Below are 25,493 nucleotides of genomic sequence, written 5' to 3'. Positions count from 1 at the left end.
AATAGATCTCAATTGATTGAACGTGAAAATTATTTGAAGATGATTTAAATATATAGGCCCATGTAATCTACTGTATTTATCTTTTAATGCAGTCATCTCAGTTTTATTTTTACCTGTTGCTTTTTTATAACAATTGCAAAGACATTGGCAAATTCGTATTGTAGTTCTGAAGTTATTGGCGGTCACAGAGAGACAGATAAACATCTTGATTCTATGTTTAGCTGAGATATTCTGTTTATTTAGAGAAAAAAGTATCTAACGACCCAGTTAGCTGTTCAACGAGTGGTCTGAGGAAGTCGGTAAATAACAAGTGTTTTCAAGTGCAGCTTTAGTAACGACGATTTTGGGAAACAGCTCTGAGATTTAACGATGCGCCTCAGGAAGTTTCGGTTGAAGGGTAATAAATTGTGTGAGACAAAACACATCCTTTTTTTAAAACATAATTTAAGGTGCAAATTACTCTTTTTAAAGACACCATTTCCATGTGGAAATGTATAGTACAATTTTGTGTAATAACCTTCTGGTGTAAAAACCATGGAAAACGATGTTTTAAATGATAAGTAGAGATTGGTCTGAAGCCGGAAAATCATGAGCACCCCAATGCCTACTCCACCCATTTTCAACGTAGGTTTTCCAGCACACAGCTTTGACCTACTAAACAGAGGCACGTCGCCCATTATGGCGTTAGGGGCAGCACCCCACTTGTGATTGGTCTAAAAAATAAGTACAAATATTTTTACAAAAAAAGATATATGGATTATTTTTTAAATTCTCATAAATGTGTGGTAAATGTGTAATTTTCATATTTAAAAAATATATTGTTAAAAACAAGCTGTTCAGTTACTTACTACTCTGGCCCTCAGTGACTGCCAGCAGCGGCAACTCTGCCTCTGTGCAGGCCATGCGAACATTGCTTGGGTTGTGTTTGCCAGCTATTTGCAGTGCTTGACTTAACTGAAATAGGTTCCGGTACTAATTTGGAGTGCCAGCACTGTTTATATTTAGATGCAGGAGCTCCACAATACTTTTGAGCTAATATTCTATAAGAGGAACTGGAGCTCAAGTCGTATAAATTTGAGGTACCGTTACTCAGCTAAGGTGAGCTTCTGCTCAAGTCAAGCACTGGCTATTTGCCATGAGGGGGAAGAGCGTCAACAGGTTTTCATAGCATCAATTACAGTATAGCAGCAAAAAGTAAAATGATCGTCCTGGGGCGCTCAAATGTGTGTTCAGTTAGAACTTCTGTGTTTGCTCTAGTCTCCTCCTCCCAATGAGTTTCTCGCTCCAGACAGCTTACTACCGCATATGACTACATTTGCTCTATCAGTTACAGATGGAGCTAAAGCAAATTGTAAGGAACGTGTAAATAAATAATCATAACAGTCATAGCAGCCTGGGACCTGATAAACCACATCCAACGAGAGTCGAGGGACAGAGGGATACACTAGCTAGAAATTTCTCATGGCGGCTTTGATAGGACAAAAAAAAGCATGGCTAATCCTATTGTTTCCCCCTGAGGTTGTTTGTCAGGTTCTACTGTAGGTGACAGAGCGACATGTTGTGTGGACTAAAACAGCATAAAAACGGGTGTATCACAAAGCATGGTCAAATTAATTAGCCAGCTACAGTTATTTTAAGAAATTGTGAGAAATAGTTTGATCAATGTTTTGGTCAAATTAACCATTTATCTACCTTTGATAAGCAGCTAGCTATAGGTAGCTGGTAGCTTGCTAGATAGTTATCTCCCATGCCAATTTCAAGTCTTTCTAAACTCATATCTTACTAACTCGGAAATATGAAGTTATTTCAAAATGAACTTTAACTGGCTTTGTGACACAATGTTAACTAGCTATCCCCAGACCCCAGTTAAATAATCTGTCTTCACTTATTGCATCTGCGTGTTTGTTTCATTCTCCCTGGTGTACTCGTTCATTCGTGAGCTGGGTACCCGTTCTAAATAGTATGATCTAATCTGTTCAAAACAGTGTCAGCATTTGCAGCAGTGGTCATTCGGTTTTTGACATGCAAAAGGTGTATTTATGCGGTTGTTCAAATGCACAGATCGCTTTATATATCTTCTCAAAGAAACTACCGGTAGTTCGAAAACTTGGCATTGTATTTCTGTCATGCTGCTTTGTTGATACCTCCAACCGTCTCGCGCCCCGGGTAGTCAGCCAATCAGTGTCCGCTACTGCTAGTACAGTAGCTATATCGGTCTATTGTACTTCAAGCAATGTGTATGCAGGTTGCTTAGGATTTCAAACCTTCTCAAACAGCCTAATTCATACTCTTCCGGGGATAATAGACTCTACAGTGTCCTGCTATTAAATAATGTACAGGAAAAACACTGAGTGTACAAAAAAAATGAAATACACCTTCCTAATATTGGATTTGCCCTCAGAACAGCCTCAGTTCGTTGGGGCATGGACTCTACAAGGTGTCTAAAGCATTCCACAGGGATCCTGGCTCATGTTGACTCAAATGCTTCCCACAGTTGTGTCATGTTGGCTGGATGTGGGTGGTGGAAAGCGTGAAAAACCCAGCAGAGTTGCCGTTCTGGACACACTCAAACCGGTGCACGTAGCACTGACTACCATACTACGTTCAAAGGCATTTAAGTCTTTTTTGTCTTGCCCATTCACCCTCCGAATGGCACACATACACAATCCATGTTTCAATTGTCTCAAGGCTTGAAAATCCTTCTTTTCCCTTTCATCTGGACTGATTGAAGTGTATACCAAACATTAGGAACACCTTATGGACTCTACAAGGTGTCAAAAGCGTTCCACGGAGATGCTGACCCATATTGACTCCAATGCTTCCCACAGTTGTGTCAAGTTGGCTGAATGTCCTTTGGGTGGTTTGACCATTCTTGATGCAAACGGGTAACTGTTAAGTGTGAAAAACCCTGGATTCACCTGGTTAGTCTATGTCATGGAAAGAGCAGGTGTTCTTAATGTTTTGTATACTCAGTGGATATGAGTGACTGTGTCCAACACACCAACACCTGTTGTTATGTTGGGCACCTACTGACCAACGTTTCTTCTTCTTCTCAATGACATGTATTGCTAAAATAAAGGTTTAAGGAACTACAGGCAGGCACTACATTGCGACAAGACAAAACAGCTCGTTCAATCATGCATAATGGTGTTGTAAGTATAAAAGCAAAGCTTGCTTTCATATAATTAAAAAAGCTTGAGAAGGTAGTGGAATGGGATTAGTGGGTTTGTGAAGAATCCAATACTTTAACGTGTATGCGGTACAAATCACTTATTTGTGGGAGCACCTCCTATAATGAACTGCTGCAGGGTATAAATTAGGCTGTTTAAGAAGGTTTGAATCCTAAACAACCTACAACATAGTTTGAAGTACAATACCAACATAGCTTCTGTAGTAGGTCAAAGCTGTGCACTGGACAACCTTGGCAGAGCATGGGTGGAATAGGCATAGTGGTGCTCATGTGAATTTCTTTTCTTTTTCAGCTTCAGACCAATCCCTACTTCTCACTTAAAATGTTTTTGGTTGTTGTCATTAATCTGATAGTTGTTCTCCTCAGGTGTGTTTGTATAATGGTCACCATGTGACAGTGACATCAAAGTGAGTTTCACTCAGCAGCTGTGTTGATCTGTGTAAATGAGGCGTACTATGGTGGCCTGTGGGTGCCTTATCTTCTGTCCTTGTACACACACACACACACACACACGTGCACCGAAGGGGAACAGGGACAAGGGTGCCCTGTTTACTCAGAGGAGGTGTCTCATGACTCAGAGGATAGGAGACGTGCAGAACCACTCCTAGAGGATGGAGGTAGTGTCATAGTCAACATGATAACACTGGTATCAGTCATCAGTTTCATTTACCTTAATTCACTCTCTAATCATTGGTTCTCAAGGCTACTCTGGTTGTGTCCCAAAGGGCACCCTATTCCCCATATAGTGCACTTCTTTTGACCAGAGCCCTTAAGGGGACACATTTTGGGACTCCCAAAAAGAGAAATTCCCAAAAGCATCCAGCTAGTCCAGAAACATCTTAGGTTGTACTCCCAAACTATAAACAATTTATGAGCCCCCCGTCCCCGTCCAAAAAAAAGAATCCTCTTTCCCAACCTCCAACCTTTACTTCAATCAGCTTCCTTTGTATTGTTTCCTTCATAGAGATGACTCCTCTTCAGAAGACAAGAGCACTCCATACATACCTGCTACAGCGTCACAGAGACTATGTTGTCATGCACTCAAACAGAAGGACAAAGAGTGCTTGAAATTCACCTCATAGTAGTCCTTGTGGGTTAATTGTCGCAAGCTTGTTGAAAAGTAGGAGGTAGAGGGTCTTTGTGTGTGTGTGACTGTCTGAGTGTGTGTGTGCTCCAGTATTTCCGCTCCTCAGCGTTCATTATTGGCCTGAGCTCTTTCATTAGGGGGTTGTGATGGGGAAGGACGTGAGGGGCTGGTGGGGGCCGTTAGGGGACTTAAGGACAGGGTCCAAGGGTGTAATTGGGCTGTTCCGGTCCCCTGGCCTTGCTCAAGGTCACTCCGAGCCAAACTCTGGGCCAGGCTCCTTCTTCACTTTACATGGATTACTCTCTCTCTCTCTTTCTCTCTCTCCCTCTCTCCCTCTCTCTCTCTCTCTCTCTCTCTCTCTCTCTCTCTCTCTCTCTCTCTCTCTCTCTCTCTCTCTCTCTCTCTCTCTCTCTCTCTCTCTCTCTCTCTCTCTCTCTCTCTCTCTCTCTCTCTCTCTCTCTCTCTCTCTCTCTCTCTCTCTCTCTCTCTCTCTCTCTTTTCCCACACTCTTCCCTCATCTCGCCTGGGGACCATAGTGACAGGCCAGTCCTATGAGGAGCCACAGTGGATGAGTGGAGGGTCTAATTCACTCTAATCTCCCAGCCTCTTAATGTCTAGGCTGATGTGGATTTCTCCTCATCCTCCAGGGAGGGGCTTTCTCTTCAAGGCCATCATTATGAAGTTTTCAAGCCCTCTTAGCCAATTTTAAAAAGGGAAACAGTATTAGTTGATTCTTCACTTCAGTGTCCTGAGCTAGATGTTGAGGTTCTAATGTACACATTTGCTGTGTCGAGAACAGGGATTTTGGATAGTACAAGTCAAATGTTTGGACACACCTTCTCATTCAAGGGTTTTTCTTTATTTTTACTATTTTCTACATTTTAGAAAAGTAGTGAAGTCATCAAAACTATGAAATGACACATATGGAATCATGTAGTGACCAAAAAAGTGTCAAACAAATCAAAATATATTTTATATTTGAGATTCTTCAAAATAGCCTCCCTTTGCCTTGATGACAGCTTTGCACACGCTTTTCCAAAATCTCAAATTTGGACTCATCAGACCAAAGACTCATCCACCGGTCTAATGTCCGTTGCTTGTGTTTCTTGGCCCAAGCAAGTCTCTTCTTATTATTGGTGTCCTTTAGTTGCGGTTTCTTTGAAGAAATTCGACCATGAAGGAGGAGACTGCGTTTATATGGGCTGCAATGTCTGAGGCTGGTAAATCTAATGAACTTATCTTCTGCAGCAGATGCAACTCTGGGTCTGCCATTTCTGTGGTGGTCCTTATGAGAGCCAGTTTCATCATAGCACAGGATGGTTTTTGCGACTGCACTTTCAAAGTTCTTGAAATTTTCAGTTTTGACTGACTTTCATGTCTTAAAGTAATGATTGACCGTCATTTATTTTTGGTTATATAAGCTGTTCTTTCCAAAGTATGGACATGGTCTTTTACCAAATAGGGCTATCTTCTGTATACCACCCCTAGCTTGTCACAACACAACTGATTGGCTCAAACCCATGAAGAAGGAAAGAAATTTCACAAATGAACATTTAACAAGGCACACCATTCCAGGTGACTAACTCATGAAGCTGGTTGAGAGAATGCCAAGCGTATGCAAAGCTGTCATCAAGGCAAAAGGTTGCTATTTTGAATATATTTTGTTTAACACTTTTTTGGTTAATACATGATGCCATATGTGTTATTTCATAGTTTTGATGTCTTAATTATTGTTCTACAATGTAGAAAATAGTAAAAATAAAGAAAAACCCTTGAATGAGTAGGTGTGTTCAAACTTTTCACTGGTACTGTGCGTTGGTATGGTTCACAATTCTTGTTGTGGGATAGACAGATATTGCTTATGGATGCTACTCATTGGTAATGACTGAGCTGACCTCACCGTGGAAAGCTCTTTGGACACTTGGATAAACCCTAAAATCAACCTAAATACTATAATGATAATACATTATTATCATTAAATCCAATGGGTTTATTTCTAATTGTTACATTTATTTTTCCAGGAAGGCAAAGTTATGAGAAGTGCTTGCTACTAAATCGAGGCATGGTGGCTAATCTAGTGGTGAAGTTGGCCTGACGTTTCGGTCTGATTAAGACACAGTGGTGAAAGCAGCTTTTGATCTGAGGAAGGAGCAAGAAGGAGGAGGAAGGAGCAAGAAGAATGCATCTCTCTCTCTTCCTCTTCCTCTCCCCCTCGCTCTCTCTCTCTCTCTCTCTCTCTGCTGTTCCCTGTAGAGTGCAGATGGAGGGAGGGTGATATTGTCACCATTCATTTGCTGGCCCTGCCAGTACACTCAATGAGTGTGATGCTGCTGTTGTAGCCTCTTTCAATTCAAGATTGCATAAAACATATCGTTTTCAAGTCTCGTAAGACATATTCTGATATGTTGGCTGGTCAAACACAACCATATTCTTTACTTACAATAAAGCTGTTACAATACCTTGAGTTTGAAGGTAACACTTTTAAAATATAATGGCTCTGTCATGAAATTAACCTGATCTTAGATCAACTGTACATACAGTATGTACTTATTTCTTCTATTTTTTTCTCCCCATTTGTCTGTGTAGGCCTCCTTCGCTGGCCGGCAGTCCGGCGTTCTCCGACATCTCCCTCATCCGGATCTCGCCCCACCGGAACCCCTCCGTGGGGGCCGAGTCACCCTTTAACCCACCACACCCCTACATCAACCCCTACATGGACTACATCCGGTCACTTCACTCCAGTCCCTCACTTTCTATGATCTCTGCAGCCAGGGGCCTCAGCCCTGCAGACGGTAAGTCCCCAAACACCCTATTACCTATATAGTGCACTACTTTTGACCAGGGCCTATCGATTCCCTATATAGTGCACTACTTTTGACCAGGGCCTGTCGATTCCCTATATAGTGCACTACTTTTGACCAGGGCCTGTCGATTTCCTATATAGTGCACTACTTTTGACCAGGGCCTGTCGATTTCCTATATCGTGCACTACTGGTCAAAAGTAGTGCACTATATAGGGAATAGGTTATTATTTGGGACCCAGAACAAGCACTCGGAGGGTCTGTTGTCCGGGCCTCTGGCAGTCTCCATGGGGGTGCCACAGGGTTCAATTCTTGGACCGACTCTCTTCTCTGTATACATCAATGATGTCGCTTTTGCTGCTGGTGATTCTCTGATCCACCTCTACGCAGACGACACTATTCTGTATACTTCTGGCCCTTCTTTTGACACTGTGTTAACAACCCTCCAGGCGAGCTTCAATGCCATACAACTCTCCTTCCGTGGCCTCCAATTGCTCTTAAATACAAGTAAAACTAAATGCATGCTCTTCAACCGATCGCTGCCTGCACCTGCCCGCCTGTCCAACATCACTACTCTGGACGGCTCTGACCTAGAATATGTGGACAACTACAAATACCTAGGTGTCTGGTTAGACTGTAAACTCTCCTTCCAGACTCACATCAAACATCTCCAATCCAAAGTTAAATCTAGAATTGGCTTCCTATTCCGCAACAAAGCATCCTTCACTCATGCTGCCAAACATACCCTTGTAAAACTGACCATCCTACCAATCCTCGACTTCGGTGATGTCATTTACAAAATAGCCTCCAAAACCCTACTCAATAAATTGGATGCAGTCTATCACAGTGCCATCCGTTTTGTCACCAAAGCCCCATATACTACCCACCACTGCGACCTGTACACTCTCGTTGGCTGGCCCTCGCTTCATACTCGTCGCCAAACCCACTGGTTCCAGGTCATCTACAAGACCCTGCTAGGTAAAGTCCCCCCTTATCTCAGCTCGCTGGTCACCATAGCAACACCTACCTGTAGCACGCGCTCCAGCAGGTTTATCTCTCTGGTCACCCCCAAAACCAATTCTTCCTTTGGCCGCCTCTCCTTCCAGTTCTCTGCTGCCAATGACTGGAACGAACTACAAAAATCTCTGAAACTGGAAACACTTATCTCCCTCACTAGCTTTAAGCACCAGCTGTCAGAGCAGCTCATAGATTACTGCACCTGTACATAGCCCATCTATAATTTAGCCCAAACAACTACCTCTTTACCTACTGTATTTATTTATTTATTTTGCTCCTTTGCACCCCATTATTTCTGTCTCTACTTTGCGCTTTCTTCCACTGCAAACCAACCATTCCAGTGTTTTTAGTTTTATTTTACTTGCTGTGTTGTATTTACTTCGCCACCATGGCCTTTTTATATTTTTATTTATTTATACATATATTTGTTTGCCTTCACCTCCCTTATCTCACCTCACTTGCTCACATTGTATATAGACTTATTTTTTTTCACTGTATCATTGACTATATGTTTGTTTTACTCCATGTGTAACTATGTGTTGTTGTATGTGTCGAACTGCTTTGCTTTATCTTGGCCAGGTCGCAATTGTAAATGAGAACGTGTTCTCAATTTGCCTACCTGGTTAAATAAAGGTTAAATAAAAATAAATAAATAACTCGCCCTCTCATGAGTCCCCATACAGTCAAGTATTATTTGAATGCACACAGAGTCCCATAATATGGAGTTGAATAAGATAAACGTACTACATACTCTTCTGTAATCTATCTTTCACTTGACCATTAAATCCCAGAGCTAGTTAGCTGTAGTAAATACAATGCGGTTGTGATGTATCACACAGACGTGGGCTCCCTCTCTCTTAAGGCCCCTCAGTCCCCGTTTTGAAGAATAATAATGTACTTTCTTGTTGACCAATATGTTCAGCTAGTGCAATAAGAGTGTTCAGTTATGATCTCTTTAGGTTTGATCCCTAATACGAAGTGCTTCATGTCAAACAAAGGTCATGACAGAGGTGACCTCATTCATTTATTTGAACTGTGTGTGTCTGTCCGGAACGTGCACATGTGACTTTCTTTTAGTCTGTGTGCAGCATGTGCAGTGTGTGACTCTTTCTGTTTTTATGTGTGACTGCGCATGTACAGTGGGGAGAACAAGTATTTGATACACTGCCGATTTTGCAAGTTTTCCTACTTACAAAGCATGTAGAGGTCTGTAATTTTTATCATAGGTACACTTCAACTGTGAGAGACGGAATCTAAAACAAAAATCCAGAAAATCACATTCTATAATTTTTAAGTAATTAATTTGCATTTTATTGCATGACATAAGTATTTGATCACCTACCAACCAGTAAGAATTCCGGCTCTCACAGACCTGTTAGTTTTTCTTTAAGAAGCCCTCCTGTTCTCCACTCATTACCTGTATTAACTGCACCTGTTTGAACTCGTTACCTGTATAAAAGACACCTGTCCACACACTCAATCAAACAGACTCCAACCTCTCCACAATGGCCAAGACCAGAGAGCTGTGTAAGGACATCAGGGATAAAATTGTAGACCTGCACAAGGCTGGGATGGGCTACAGGACAATAGGCAAGCAGCTTGGTGAGAAGGCAACAACTGTTGGCGCAATTATTAGAAAATGGAAGAAGTTCAAGATGACGGTCAATCATCCTCTGTCTGGGGCTAAAATCTCACCTCGTGGGGCATCAATGATCATGAGGAAGGTGAGGGATCAGCCCAGAACTACACGGCAGGACCTGGTCAATGACCTGAAGAGAGCTGGGACCACAGTCTCAAAGAAAACCATTAGTAACACACTATGCCGTCATGGATTAAAATACTGCAGCGCACGCAAGGTCCCCCTGCTCAAGCCAGGGCATGTCCAGGCCCGTCTGAAGTTTGCCAATGACCATCTGGATGATCCAGAGGAAGAATGGGAGAAGGTCATGTGGTCTGATGAGACAAAAATTGAGCTTTTTGGTCTAAACTCCACTCGACGTGTTTGGAGGAAGAAGAAGGATGAGTACAACCCCAAGAACACCATCCCAACCGTGAAGCGTGGAGGTGGAAACATCATTCTTTGGGGATGCTTTTCTGCAAAGGGGACAGGACGACTGCACCGTATTGAGGGGAGGATGGATGGGGCCATGTATCGCGAGATCTTGGCCAACAACCTCCTTCCCTCAGTAAGAGCATTGAAGATGGGTCGTGGCTGGGTCTTCCAGCATGACAACGACCCGAAACACACAGCCAGGGAAACTAAGGAGTGGCTCCGTAAGAAGCATCTCAAGGTCCTGGAGTGGCCTAGCCAGTCTCCAGACCTGAACCCAATAGAAAATCTTTGGAGGGAGCTGAAAGTCCGTATTGCCCAGCGCCAGCACCGAAACCTGAAGGATCTGGAGAAGGTCTGTATGGAGGAGTGGGCCAAAATCCCTGCTGCAGTGTGTGCAAACCTGGTCAAGAACTACAGGAAACGTTTGATCTGTGTATTTGCAAACAGAGGTTTCTGTACCAAATATTAAGATCTGCTTTTCTGATGTATCAAATACTTATGTCATGCAATAAAATGCAAATTAATTACTTAAAAATTATACAATGTGATTTTCTGGATTTTTGTTTTAGATTCCGTCTCTCACAGTTGAAGTGTACCTATGATAAAAATTACAGACCTCTACATGCGTTGTAAGTAGGAAAACCTGCAAAATCGGCAGTGTATCAAATACTTGTTCTCCCCACTGTATATGTCTGAGTGTGCGTGCGTCGGGAGGCTTGTTTGAGGGAGGTTATTCTTTGATCTGTGGATCATGTCAGTGGACCTCTGGAGGACGCGTCATAGAGCGGCGGTCACGTACAAGACAGACAGACGGACGTAGAGGGAGGCTCAGGTTCAAGGCCAGGGTCGGTGGCGGAGGAGTGTAGGCTGGAGGACCAGGGAGGGGAGGGTGAAAGGGGGGGCCCAAATGGCACCCTATTCCCTATGTAGTGCTCTACTCTGGTCAAAAGTAGTGGACTATAAAGAGGAAAAGGGTGCCATTTGGGACGCATCCACGTTGTCCTGCAGGGAGCGTTTTGGTTCCTGTGATGGAGACAGACTGGTTAATCAATTACAATGGGTCTGGAGATGCAGTCTTGTGTGTGTGCTGCTTTTAAAGAGCCTCAGCACTGCAGCTCTGCTCCGGCCTCCTGGTCTGGACCTTTAATTGAAGCCTAGAGCTCAATTACTGAATAAGGCCAGCCTTCCCCACTCCTCCCAGGGGCTGTTTGTAATCACAGCTGGACTGAGCTTTGGCTGGTTGGTTCCCATTCTGCTCAAGGAAAAGTTGAGGTGATTGCATTTGAGGTAGTTTAACAGAGTTATACGACCACATTGTTATGCCGTTGTTATAATACTAAACTGATCACAAATATTGTGTGGTGTTCAGTTCAGGTGGTTTGGCAACTGTCATGGGAACAGTCAGCTGTAACTACTTTGTTGCTGTAGCTATGATAGCTTGTGTCCCAAATGGCACCCTATTCCCTATATAGTGCGATACTTTTGACCAGTAAGACTTGGGTCAAAAGCCATTTGAGACATAGACAGGGTCTCCAACTAAGTCCCTCCATTCACCTCTCAGCTAGAAGTCCTATTAGAGCTGTACTGGTCTCGTACTGTACCTTGTCCTCAAGTGTCTCTGTGAAGAGGTGGATAGAAGGGGCCACTTTCTCTGTACTGGTCTCGTACTGTACCTTGTCCTCAAGTGTCTTTGTGAAGAGGTGGATAGAAGGGGCCACTTCCTCTGTACTGGTCTCGTACTGTACCTTGTCCTCAAGTGTCTTTGTGAAGAGGTGGATAGAAGGGGCCACTTCCTCTGTACTGGTCTCGTACTGTACCTTGTCCTCAAGTGTCTTTGTGAAGAGGTGGATAGAAGGGGCCACTTTCTCTGTACTGGTCTCGTACTGTACCTTGTCCTCAAGTGTCTTTGTGAAGAGGTGGATAGAAGGGGCCACTTCCTCTGTACTGGTCTCGCACTGTACCTTGTCCTCAAGTGTCTCTGTGAAGAGGTGGATAGAAGGGGCCACTTTCTCTGTACTGGTCTCGTACTGTACCTTGTCCTCAAGTGTCTTTGTGAAGAGGTGGATAGAAGGGGCCACTTCCTCTGTACTGGTCTCGCACTGTACCTTGTCCTCAAGTGTCTCTGTGAAGAGGTGGATAGAAGGGGCCACTTTCTCTGTACTGGTCTCGCACTGTACCTTGTCCTCAAGTGTCTCTGTGAAGAGGTGGATAGAAGGGGCCACTTCCTCTGTACTGGTCTCGCACTGTACCTTGTCCTCAAGTGTCTCTGTGAAGAGGTGGATAGAAGGGGCCACTTCCTCTGTACTGGTCTCGTACTGTACCTTGTCCTCAAGTGTCTCTGTGAAGAGGTGGATAGAAGGGGCCACTTCCTCTGTACTGGTCTCGTACTGTACCTTGTCCTCAAGTGTCTCTGTGAAGAGGTGGATAGAAGGGGCCACTTCCTCTGTACTGGTCTCGTACTGTACCTTGTCCTCAAGTGTCTTTGTGAAGAGGTGGATAGAAGGGGCCACTTCCTCTGTACTGGTCTCGCACTGTACCTTGTCCTCAAGTGTCTTTGTGAAGAGGTGGATAGAAGGGGCCACTTCCTCTGTACTGGTCTCGCACTGTACCTTGTCCTCAAGTGTCTCTGTGAAGAGGTGGATAGAAGGGGCCACTTCCTCTGTACTGGTCTCGCACTGTACCTTGTCCTCAAGTGTCTTTGTGAAGAGGTGGATAGAAGGGGCCACTTTCTCTGTACTGGTCTCGTACTGTACCTTGTCCTCAAGTGTCTCTGTGAAGAGGTGGATAGAAGGGGCCACTTCCTCTGTACTGGTCTCGCACTGTACCTTGTCCTCAAGTGTCTTTGTGAAGAGGTGGATAGAAGGGGCCACTTCCTCTGTACTGGTCTCGCACTGTACCTTGTCCTCAAGTGTCTCTGTGAAGAGGTGGATAGAAGGGGCCACTTCCTCTGTACTGGTCTCGTACTGTACCTTGTCCTCAAGTGTCTCTGTGAAGAGGTGGATAGAAGGGGCCACTTCCTCTGTACTGGTCTCGCACTGTACCTTGTCCTCAAGTGTCTCTGTGAAGAGGTGGATAGAAGGGGCCACTTTCTCTGTACTGGTCTCGTACTGTACCTTGTCCTCAAGTGTCTCTGTGAAGAGGTGGATAGAAGGGGCCACTTCCTCTGTACTGGTCTCGTACTGTACCTTGTCCTCAAGTGTCTTTGTGAAGAGGTGGATAGAAGGGGCCACTTCCTCTGTACTGGTCTCGCACTGTACCTTGTCCTCAAGTGTCTCTGTGAAGAGGTGGATAGAAGGGGCCACTTCCTCTGTACTGGTCTCGTACTGTACCTTGTCCTCAAGTGTCTCTGTGAAGAGGTGGATAGAAGGGGCCACTTCCTCTGTACTGGTCTCGTACTGTACCTTGTCCTCAAGTGTCTCTGTGAAGAGGTGGATAGAAGGGGCCACTTCCTCTGTACTGGTCTCGCACTGTACCTTGTCCTCAAGTGTCTCTGTGAAGAGGTGGATAGAAGGGGCCACTTCCTCTGTACTGGTCTCGTACTGTACCTTGTCCTCAAGTGTCTTTGTGAAGAGGTGGATAGAAGGGGCCACTTCCTCTGTACTGGTCTCGTACTGTACCTTGTCCTCAAGTGTCTTTGTGAAGAGGTGGATAGAAGGGGCCACTTCCTCTGTACTGGTCTCGTACTGTACCTTGTCTTCAAGTGTCTTTGTGAAGGGGTGGATAGAAGGGGCCACTTTCTCTGTACTGGTCTCGTACTGTACCTTGTCCTCAAGTGTCTCTGTGAAGAGGTGGATAGAAGGGGCCACTTCCTCTGTACTGGTCTCGCACTGTACCTTGTCCTCAAGTGTCTTTGTGAAGAGGTGGATAGAAGGGGCCACTTCTTCTGTACTGGTCTCGTACTGTACCTTGTCCTCAAGTGTCTTTGTGAAGAGGTGGATAGAAGGGGCCACTTCCTCTGTACTGGTCTCGTACTGTACCTTGTCTTCAAGTGTCTTTGTGAAGAGGTGGATAGAAGGGGCCACTTTCTCTGTACTGGTCTCGTACTGTACCTTGTCCTCAAGTGTCTTTGTGAAGAGGTGGATAGAAGGGGCCACTTCCTCTGTACTGGTCTCGCACTGTACCTTGTCCTCAAGTGTCTCTGTGAAGAGGTGGATAGAAGGGGCCACTTCCTCTGTACTGGTCTCGTACTGTACCTTGTCCTCAAGTGGCTTTGTGAAGAGGTGGATAGAAGGGGCCACTTCCTCTGTACTGGTCTCGTACTGTACCTTGTCCTCAAGTGTCTCTGTGAAGAGGTGGATAGAAGGGGCCACTTCCTCTGTACTGGTCTCGCACTGTACCTTGTCCTCAAGTGTCTTTGTGAAGAGGTGGATAGAAGGGGCCACTTTCTCTGTACTGGTCTCGTACTGTACCTTGTCCTCAAGTGTCTCTGTGAAGAGGTGGATAGAAGGGGCCACTTCCTCTGTACTGGTCTCGCACTGTACCTTGTCCTCAAGTGTCTTTGTGAAGAGGTGGATAGAAGGGGCCACTTCCTCTGTACTGGTCTCGCACTGTACCTTGTCCTCAAGTGTCTCTGTGAAGAGGTGGATAGAAGGGGCCACTTCCTCTGTACTGGTCTCGTACTGTACCTTGTCCTCAAGTGTCTCTGTGAAGTGGTGGATAGAAGGGGCCACTTCCTCTGTACTGGTCTCGCACTGTACCTTGTCCTCAAGTGTCTCTGTGAAGAGGTGGATAGAAGGGGCCACTTTCTCTGTACTGGTCTCGTACTGTACCTTGTCCTCAAGTGTCTCTGTGAAGAGGTGGATAGAAGGGGCCACTTCCTCTGTACTGGTCTCGTACTGTACCTTGTCCTCAAGTGTCTTTGTGAAGAGGTGGATAGAAGGGGCCACTTCCTCTGTACTGGTCTCGCACTGTACCTTGTCCTCAAGTGTCTCTGTGAAGAGGTGGATAGAAGGGGCCACTTCCTCTGTACTGGTCTCGTACTGTACCTTGTCCTCAAGTGTCTCTGTGAAGAGGTGGATAGAAGGGGCCACTTCCTCTGTACTGGTCTCGCACTGTACCTTGTCCTCAAGTGTCTCTGTGAAGAGGTGGATAGAAGGGGCCACTTTCTCTGTACTGGTCTCGTACTGTACCTTGTCCTCAAGTGTCTCTGTGAAGAGGTGGATAGAAGGGGCCACTTCCTCTGTACTGGTCTCGTACTGTACCTTGTCCTCAAGTGTCTCTGTGAAGAGGTGGATAGAAGGGGCCACTTCCTCTGTACTGGTCTCGTACTGTACCTTGTCCTCAAGTGTCTTTGTGAAGAGGTGGATAGAAGGGGCCACTTCCTCTGTACTGGTCTCGCACTGTACCTTGTCCTCAAGTGTCTCTGTGAAGAGGTGGATAGAAGGGGCCACTTCCTCTGTACTGGTCTCGTACTGTACCTTGTCCTCAAGTGTCTCTGTGAAGAGGTGGATAGAAGGGGCCACTTTCTCTGTACTGGTCTCGCACTGTACCTTGTCCTCAAGTGTCTCTGTGAAGAGGTGGATAGAAGGGGCCACTTTCTCTGTACTGGTCTCGTACTGTACCTTGTCCTCAAGTGTCTCTGTGAAGAGGTGGATAGAAGGGGCCACTTCCTCTGTACTGGTCTCGCACTGTACCTTGTCCTCAAGTGTCTCTGTGAAGAGGTGGATAGAAGGGGCCACTTTCTCTGTACTGGTCTCGTACTGTACCTTGTCCTCAAGTGCCTTTGTGAAGAGGTGGATAGAAGGGGCCACTTCTTCTATGCAGGAACTTCTCGTCCTCGTCTCCCGCTCCTCCCAACATGCATTGCTCTCTGTGCCTTAGGAAGTGGGCACTTGAATTACACCTATCTTTTGAGTCCTAGGTTCTCTTTCACAAAGGAAATTCTCTACTCGCGTTGCTTTACATCAAAATGCTTTCTGTGTTACATCAACCTATTACAGTATGTGCTAAATTATGAAATGAGGCAAGTAATTACTATTTTAATCAATCAAATAGTTAATTAACCTATCAGCCTTTATGTTGTTAGTATATCATTGTGCTTATAGGTTTTTTCCTTTTTAAGTCTGCACAGATTTTTTTTACTGGAATATATTTGAATAATGATTAATTAATTAGCAGAATTGTATGGAGACTTGAAGCGGGTGAGATTTAGTACCACCTATCTTTGGTTCTTTTTCATCTACAGTATACCTCCCTTGTATTCTCAATCTCTCTGGCTCTACCTCTTGCTTTCTCTGCCCCCCCCCCATCACTTTCTCTCTCACCCTCTCATTCCTCTTCTTCTCTGATGTGGTTCAGTCATATACTACTTGCCTCTCTTATCCCATTGTTGCTCTGAAGGAGGGCCCTGTGGCCCCACCAACCACCAACTCCTGAGGCACATTGAGCTGCTTCTCTTCCATGTCAAGTGCCACACTGAAAGCTCCCCACCCCCCTTGCCCCCAGGATGGCACTACCCTTGCCAGGATTTCTGATTTAGAAATTCCGCAAAGCCCTTTCTTCGCACAAATAGAGAATGAGGCACATTACGGTTGAATGCAGAAGCAAAGCTAAAGCGGAACAACAAAGACAATTAAGAAACTCCCCCCTCCACTTAAGACATAATACCCAAATCAAATTAATTTTGAATTTTTTTCTTTCATTCACTGAACCAATCAGCGATGCATATTGCCAGGCATACAGGCCGGCCTTCTGAGGAGATCTTTTCATCCCGCGTTTTATTTATTTATTTCTTCTCTCCTTTCTTTAAAATGGGACGAAAACACTTGGTGTGGCTGAACTGATTTCCTATGTGCATCCAAAACCACAGTGTCAGTCTTTTATTCTCTCTCTTCTCTCCCACTCTTTCTGTCTTTTTCTTGGTTGGGATATATGCAGATGGAAGCACGATGCCAGATGTTTATTGTTAGGATACGGTTCAAGGACTTATAGCGCTCTATAACTAAGGGAAGAGGTTGTAAGGAAAGGCATATTCAGAGGGGGGAGAGGGACAGGGACACACACACGTCCTCCACATACACACACCCCCTAACACCCCTTCTTACACACACACACTTACCCATTGGCAAACAACATAGGATGAAATATGATATGCATACCTGCATGAATGAACAATACATTTAAAACCAAGACATACAGTAGTGTAAATTCTGAGTAAGCAGCTTGAAATCACATTTGAGACCTGTAGTACATTACACTACCTCAGAGTCATGCTCCCCATACAGCTGTTCTCTTCCACTCTATATGTGATAGTGTTGTTAATGTGCTCACTACATTACAGATATTTTTAGCTGTTGTAGGTGTTGCAGGCCTCACCTGCTGTGTTTTACAAGTCATTATCTCACCTAACATGCATGTCTGCCCCCTCTCTGTCTGTCTCTCTGTCTCTCTCTCTCTCTCTCTCTCTCTTTCTGTCTCTGTCTCTTTCTCTCTGTCTCTCTCTCTTTGTGTCTCTCTCTATCTCTTTCTGTCTCTCTCTCTGTCTCTTTTTCTTTCTCTCTGTCTCTCTCTCTGTGTCTCTCTGTGTCTATCGGTTTCTGTCTCTCTGTCTCTCTTTCTGTCTCTCTCTCTCTTTCTGTCTCTCTGTCTTTTTCTCTCTGTCTGTCTCTTTCTCTCTGTCTCTCTCTGTTTCTCTCCTGTCTGTTTCTCTCCTGTCTCTCTCTGGTTCTCTCTCCCCCCTCCTCCCTCCTCACCCCTTCCTTAGCCCCGCACACAGGCCTGACTACAGCAGAGTACTACCACCAGATGGCTCTCCTGGCAGGCCACCGTAGCCCCTACACGGATCTCCTACCCTCTGTGGCCTCCACGGCCGGAGCCACCAGCAGCGCCCTGCACATGGAGTATCTACAGGCCATGGAGAGTAAGTCTGACTGCACTGGGTTTAAGACACTGATGCAAACTCAGTGTTTACCCTTTGATTTTTTCAGCAGTGGTGGTGGGGGGGGTTGTTACTAGCATTAGTGCAATGACATTCTAGCGGTTCCCATAGACTTCCAGTCATTGAGCCAACTACTATCCATTCCAAAGTGTGTCTCTGCTGAAGTATACAATATATAATTTAAAAAAAATTATCATATGCTAAATGAATATAGGGTGTACACTGTAAACTACAATTTCATGACTTTGTTTGTATGTGGGGGGTGGGGGTGTCTGTATTTGTGTTTTACAAACTGAGTATTCTAGATAGATTACAACATTATTTCCATGCACTATACAACAATCTGTTTTACATGGAGCAAAACAACAATCCTACCAAATGAGGAGGGACTAGCTAGCGATTCTAAATTGACATGATTTAAATGAGCCATTGTCTTAATGTGCCAAGCTCAGGCCTGCCTGTGCAGAGGACTTATGCTAATGAGTTATTTTAAAGTGTAAATAGGAAATTAAATGCACACTGAATCTTAGGGAAGGTCGGACAGCCTCACCCCTCTCTCTTTGATGAGAAGGTATTTAGTCAGCCAGCCGCCGCTTTCATGGAAATCCGGGGTGAAATCCCCCCTCATCCTTCCCCCCGTTCCTCCGAACAAACTAATTAAAACTAGCCAAACTTGCACGCCTATTTGAAAATTAATTGCTATTAAGTGGGAATTGGAATGTCCCACCATTCATCATCACAGGAAGAAATTCTTTCTTCTGTATCAACACTTAAGATTAATAGAGTGAAACAAAACAATTAGGGCCACAGTTTCAAATGGGAGAAGATGCCATGGCTATGCTACCTCTTCACTACTTCACAATCGGCTGTGATCATTGCTGGTAATACAGTGGCTTGCGAGAGTATTCACCCCCTTGGCATTTTTCCTATTTTGTTGCCTTACAATCTGGAATTCAAATTTATTTTGGGGGGTTTGTATCGTTTGATTTACACAACATGCCTACCACTTTGAAGATGCAACATATTTTTTATTGTGAAACAAACAAGGAATAAGACGAAAAAACAGAAAACTTGAAAGTGTGTAACTATTCACCACCCCCAAAGTCAATACTTTGTAGAGCCACCTATTGCAGCAATTACAGCTGCAAGTCTTTTGGGGTATGTCTCTATAAGCTTGGCACATCAAGCCACTGGGATTTTTGCCCATTCTTCAAGGCAAAACTGCTCCAGCTCCTTCAAGTTGGATTTTAAGTCATACCACAGATTCTCAATTGGATTGAGATCTGGGCTTTGACTAGACCATTCCAATACATTTAAAGTGTTTCCGCTTAAACCACTCGAGTGTTGCTTTAGCAGTATGCTTAGGGCCATTGTCCTGCTGGAAGGTGAACCTCTGTCCCAGTCTCAAATCTCTGGAGGACTGAAACAGGTTTCCCTTAAGAATTTCCCTGTATTTAGCGCCATCCATCATTCCTTCAATTCTAACCAGTTTCCAGTCCCTGCCGATGAAAAACATCCCCACAGCATGATGCTGCCACCACCATGCTTCACTGTGGGGATGGTGCTCTCGGGGTGATGGAGGTGTTGGGTTTGCGCCAGACATATCATTTTCCTTGATGGCCAAAAAGCTACATTTTAGTCTCATCTGAACAGAGTATATTCTTCTATATGTTTGGGGAGTCTCCCACATGCCTTTTGGCGAACACCAAATGTGTTTGCTTATTTTTTTCTTTAAGCAATGGCTTTTTTCTGGCCGCTCTTCCGTAAAAGCCCAGCTCTGTGGAGTGTACGTTTTAAAGTGGTCATACGGACAGATACTCCAATCTCTGCTGTGGAGCTTTGCAGCTCCTTCAGGGTTATCTTTGGTCTCTTTGTTGCCTCTCTGATTAATGCCCTCCTTGTCTGGTCTGTGAGTTTTGGTGGGCGGCCCTTTCTTGGCAGGTTTGTTGTGGTGCCATATTCTTTACATTTTTTAATAATGGATTTAATGGTGCTCCGTGGGATGTACAAAGTTTTAGATTCTTTTTTATAATCCAACCCTGATCTGTACCTCTCCACAACTTTCTCCCTGACCTGTTTGGAGAGCTCCTTGGTCTTCATGGTGCCGCTTGCTTAGTGGTGCCCCTTGCTTAGTGGTGTTGCAGACTCTGGGGCCTTTCAGAACATGTGTATATAAACTCAGCAAAAAAAGAATCGTCCCTTTTTCAGGACCCTGTCTTTCAAAGATTATTTGTAAAAATCTAAATATCTTCACAGATCTTCATTGTAAAGGGTTTAAACACTGTTTCCCATGCTTGTTCAATGAACCATAAACAATTAATGAACATGCACCTGTGGAACGGTCATTAACCTCTAACGAGTCACAAACCCGGATCCGGGATCCCCCCCATCAAAAAAGCTGACTAGCATAGCCTAGCCTAAAGCCACAGGGATATCATATAGTAAAATGTTCATGAAATCACAAGTCCAAGACACCAAATGAAAGATACACATCTTGTGAATCCAGCCATCATTTCTGATTTTTAAAATGTTTTACAGGGAAGACACAATATGTATTTCTATTAGCTAACCACCATAGCAAAAGACAACTTTTTTTTCCCACCATTTTTTTCCTGCATAGGTAGCTATCACAAATTCGACCAAATAAAGATATAAATAGTCACTAACCAAGAAACAACTTCATCAGATGACAGTCTGATAACATATTTATTGTATAGCATATGTTTTGTTCGAAGAATTTGCATATTTCAGGTATAAATCATAGTTTTACATTGCAGCCACCATCACAACTCTCACCAAAGCAACTAGAATAACTACAGAGAGCAACGTGAATTACCTAAATACTCATCATAAAACATTTATGAAAAATACACAGCGTACAGCAAATGAAAGACAAAGATCTTGTGAATCCAGCCAATATTTCAGATTCTTTAAGTGTTTTACAGCGAAAACACAATTTAGCATTATATTAGCTTACTACAATAGCCAACCACACAGCAGCATTGATTCATGCACGTTAGCGATAGCGAATAAACCAGCAAAAGATATTACATTTTTCACTAACCTTCTCAAAACTTCATCAGATGACAGTCCTATAACATCATATTACACAATACATATATTGTTTGTTCGAAAATGTGCATATTTAGCGGCACAAATCGTGGTTATACAATGAGAATAGTAGCCAAGCTGCCAACAAAATGTCGGGAGAAATCTTGGGAGAGGCACCTAATCTAATCAATAACTAATCATAAACTTGACTAAAAAATACAGGTTGGACAGCAAATTAAAGATACATTAGTTCTTAATGCAACCGCTGTGTTAGATTTTTAAAATTAACGTTACTACGACATACAGCGTGCGTTAAAGCGAGACCGCACCGAAATTAATGGCGGAATAGTAGTGTAACATTTTTCAACAGAACAACGAATTAACATCATAAATAGTTCTTACTTTTTGATGAGCTTCCATCAGAATCTTGTGCAAGGTGTCCTTTGTCCAGAATCATCGTTGCTCGGTTGTAGATTGTCGTCTTCAACTTAGGAATTAGCAGCAAACATTAGCTATGTGGCCCAGACGTGTCCAACTCTTCATAACGCAGCACAAAAAAAATTCTGAAAATCGCAATATACTGATATAAACTGATATAACTCGGTTTAAAATAACTACATTTTGATGTTTTTAACACCTATATCGAATAAAATCAGAGCCGGATATATCTAAGGCCTATAACGAGAGTTTTTCAGAATGCCATCCTGAGGTCTGTCTTGCGCCATGACGAACGTTGAAAAGAGTGCACCCCACGTTCCAAGAGCCTTTATACGGCCTCAGATCTGCCTAGCAACCCCATTCCAATTCTCACTGCTTACTGACATCTAGGGGAAATCGTATGCAGTGCATGTCGACTCATAGATTACATGCAAATTAATAAACTGACCCTGGAACAGAGTGCCCGATTTCAGATTTCTCACTTCCTGACAGGAAGTTAGCTGCAACTTGAGTTCTGTTTTACTCACAGATATAATTCAAACGGTTTTAGAAACTAGAGAGTGTTTTCTATCCAATAGTAATAATAATATGCATATTGTACGAGCAACAATTGAGTACGAGGCAGTTTAATTTGGGAACGAATTTTTACAAAGTGAAAACAGCGCCCCCATATTGACAAGAAGTTTTAAGACACTAACAGCTTACAGACGGTAGGCAATTAAGGTCACAGTTATGAAAACTTAGGACACTAAAGAGGCCTTTCTACTGACACTGAAAAACACCAAAAGAAAGATGCCAAGGGTCCCTGCTCATCTGCGTGAATGTGCCTTAAGCATGCTGCAAGGAGGCATGAGGACTGCAGATGTGGCCAGAGCAATAAACTGCAATGTCCGTACTGTGAGATGCCTAAGACAGCGCTACAGGGAGACAGGACGGACAGCTGATCGTCCTCGCAGTGGCAGACCACGTGTAACAACACCTGCACAGGATCGTTACATCTGAACATCACACCTGCGGGACACGTACAGGATGGCAACAACAACTGCCGAGTTCCACCAGGAACGCATAACCCCTCCATCAGTGCTCAGACTGTCCGCAATAGGCTGAGAGAGGCTGGACTGAGGGCTTGTAGGCCTGTTGTAAAGCGGGTTCTCACCAGACTTCACTGGCAACAACGGCGCCTATGGGCACAAACCCACCCTTGCTGGAACAGGCAGGACTGGCAAAAAGTGCTCTTCACTGACAAGTCGCGGTTTTGTCTCACCAGGGGTGATGGTCGGATTTGCGTTTATCGTCGAAGGAATGAGCGCTACACCGAGGCCTGTACTCTGGAGCGGAATCGATTTGGAGGTGGAGGGTCCGTCATGGTCTGGGGCGGTGTGTCACAGCATCATCGGACTGAGCTTGTTGTCATTGAAGGCAATCTCAGCGCTGTGCGTTACAGGGAAGACATCTTCCTCCCTCATGTGGTACCCTTCCTGCAGACTCATCCTGACATGACCCTCCAGCATGACAATGCCACCAGCCATACTGCTCGTTCTGTGCGTGATTTCCTGCAAGACAGTAATGTCAGTGTTCTGCCATGGCCAGCGAAGAGCCAGCAAGATCTCAATCCCATTGAGCACGTCTTGGACTTTTTGGATCAGAGGGTGAGGGCTAGGGCCATTCCCCCAGAAATGTCCGGGAACTTGCAGGTGCCTTGGTGGAAGAGTGGGGTAACATCTCACAGCAAGAACTGGCAAATCTGGTGCAGTCCATGAGGAGGAGATGCACTGCAGTACTTAATGCAGCTGGTGGCCACACTAGATACTGACTGTTACTTTTGACCCCCCTTTGTTCAGGGACACATTATTCCATATCTGTTAGTCACATGTCTGTGGAACTTGTGCAGTTTGTCTCAGTTATTGAATATTGTTATGTTCATACAAATATTTACACATGTTAAGTTTGCTGAAAATTAACACAGTTGACGGTGAGAGGACGTTTCTTTTTTTGCTGAATTTGTCCTGAGATTTTGTGACAGATCATGTGACACTTAGATTGCACACAGGTGGACTTTGTTTAACTAATTATGTGACTTCTGAAGGTAATTGGTTGCACAAGATCCTATTTAGGGGCTAGCAAAGTGTGCATGCACCACTTTTCCGTATATATATATATTTTTTGAATTGTTTGAAAAAAAATAAAATAAAAAAATCACTTCACCAATTTGGACTATTTTATGTACAGTGGGGAGAACAAGTATTTGAATCATCAGACCACATGACCTTCTCCCATTCCTCCTCTGGATCATCCAGATGGTCATTGGCAAACTTCAGACGGGCCTGGACATGCGCCTGCTTGAGCAGGGGGACCTTGTGTGCGCTGCAGGATTTTAATCCATGACGGCGTAGTGTGTTACTAATGGTTTTCTTTGAGACTGTGGTCCCAGCTCTCTTCAGGTCATTGACCAGGTCCTGCCGTGTAGTTCTGGGCTGATCCCTCACCTTCCTCATGATCATTGATGCCCCACGAGGTGAGATCTTGCATGGAGCCCCAGACCGAGGGTGATTGACCATCATCTTGAACTTCTTCTATTTTCTAATAATTGCGCCAACAGTTGTTGCCTTCTCACCAAGCTGCTTGCCTATTGTCCTGTAGCCCATCCCAGCCTTGTGCAGGTCTACAATTTTATCCCTGATGTCCTTACACAGCTCTCTGGTCTTGGCCATTGTGGAGAGGTTGGAGTCTGTTTGATTGAGTGTGTGGACAGGTGTCTTTTATACAGGTAACGAGTTCAAACAGGTGCAGTTAATACAGGTAATGAGTGGAGAACAGGAGGGCTTCTTAAAGAAAAACCTACAGGTCTGTGAGAGCCGGAATTCTTACTGGTTGGTAGGTGATCAAATACTTATGTCATGCAATAAAATGCTAATTAATTACTTAAAAATCATACAATGTGATTTTCTGGATTTTTGTTTTAGATTCCGTCTCTCACAGTTGAAGTGTACCTATGATAAAAATTACAGACCTCTACATGCTTTGTAAGTAGGAAAATATGCAAAATCAGCAGTGTATCAAATACTTGTTCTCCCCACTGTATGTCCATTACATGAAATCCAAATAAAAATCTATTGAAATTACAGGTTGTAATGCAGCAAATAGGAAAAACTCGTTTCAGCAATGCGTGTTCCACACGCAGGCCAGGAACATTAACACTTTAAAGCTCTTCCTTTGTGATATATAGATTTTAGGGGAGAAAAAAGGCATAAGGCGTGTGTCGTTAATGTGGTCTAGTTGCATTGTAGCTAGCATAGTTTCAGTCAGTCTACTTCACATCAATGTAATTAGCTTAGGAAAGAGACTAATGAAACAATAGTTGTTTGGGGCTTTAATGGCCTATTGTCTAATGTTTTTATTCTTATTAGCTAGCTATTTTTATGTAGCGCTATGCTATTATCGGTATTTGGGCTCTATAATTAGCTATTTGGCTATTTTTCCATCAGAATAATTTGTGTTTTTTTACCTGAGGAAAATATAAGCTTACTGATCAAAAGATCCCATCCTGTCCTTCTCACTATTGCTTGAACCCTATGAATGTATTTTATTTTATTCAGTCCTGTTGAGGGAGTGGATTAGTGGTTGGACAGTATAGCTGTGTCACCTATTTAGTTTTCATATTACTGCCAGTTTATGGTTATGATGATCGTGTAGGATACGAGAGGAGGAGGAAAGGAGAGGGGGAGAGAAGTGGTGTGGAGTGGAGTTGTGCTGTGCTGTGCTGTGCTGTGAGAGAGCCAGGGTCTTCTCAGGTGGCCCTAACTCAGCTGTGTGGGTTAGGAGTTTTTGTGATTTTGGGCTCCAGGCTCCTGGTTTATTTTCTACTGCCACCAGTCAGTCCAGCCTGTCTGGGTCTCCCTGTCCTGTTCGTGTGAATTAATGACGCTGTGCCTAACCAGCCGTCCCGTCCATAAATCACAGGGAAATTAGAGGGACACTCC

General features: G+C 44.1%; 1 protein-coding gene across 3 annotated transcripts in view; it reads left to right on the top strand.

Annotated features, from left to right (window-relative positions):
• LOC139583787 (transcriptional activator GLI3-like) overlaps positions 1-25,493 on the top strand; it is a 178,805-nt gene that overhangs the window by 127,153 nt on the left and 26,159 nt on the right. For 2 of the 3 annotated variants that reach the window (XM_071415242.1, XM_071415241.1), the window contains exons 5-6: positions 6,864-7,069; positions 17,851-18,006. In XM_071415242.1, coding sequence (XP_071271343.1) covers positions 6,864-7,069; positions 17,851-18,006 — 362 coding nt within the window. The remainder of the gene's footprint in view (positions 1-6,863; positions 7,070-17,850; positions 18,007-25,493) is intronic. The other variant, XM_071415243.1, reaches the window with a different exon arrangement.

The sequence above is a fragment of the Salvelinus alpinus genome, chromosome 8 (assembly GCF_045679555.1).
Source record: "Salvelinus alpinus chromosome 8, SLU_Salpinus.1, whole genome shotgun sequence".
Taxonomy (NCBI): Eukaryota; Metazoa; Chordata; class Actinopteri; order Salmoniformes; family Salmonidae; genus Salvelinus; species Salvelinus alpinus.
The sequence above is the reverse complement of the archived record's forward strand: the minus strand, read 5'-3'. Positions and strand labels throughout refer to the sequence as shown.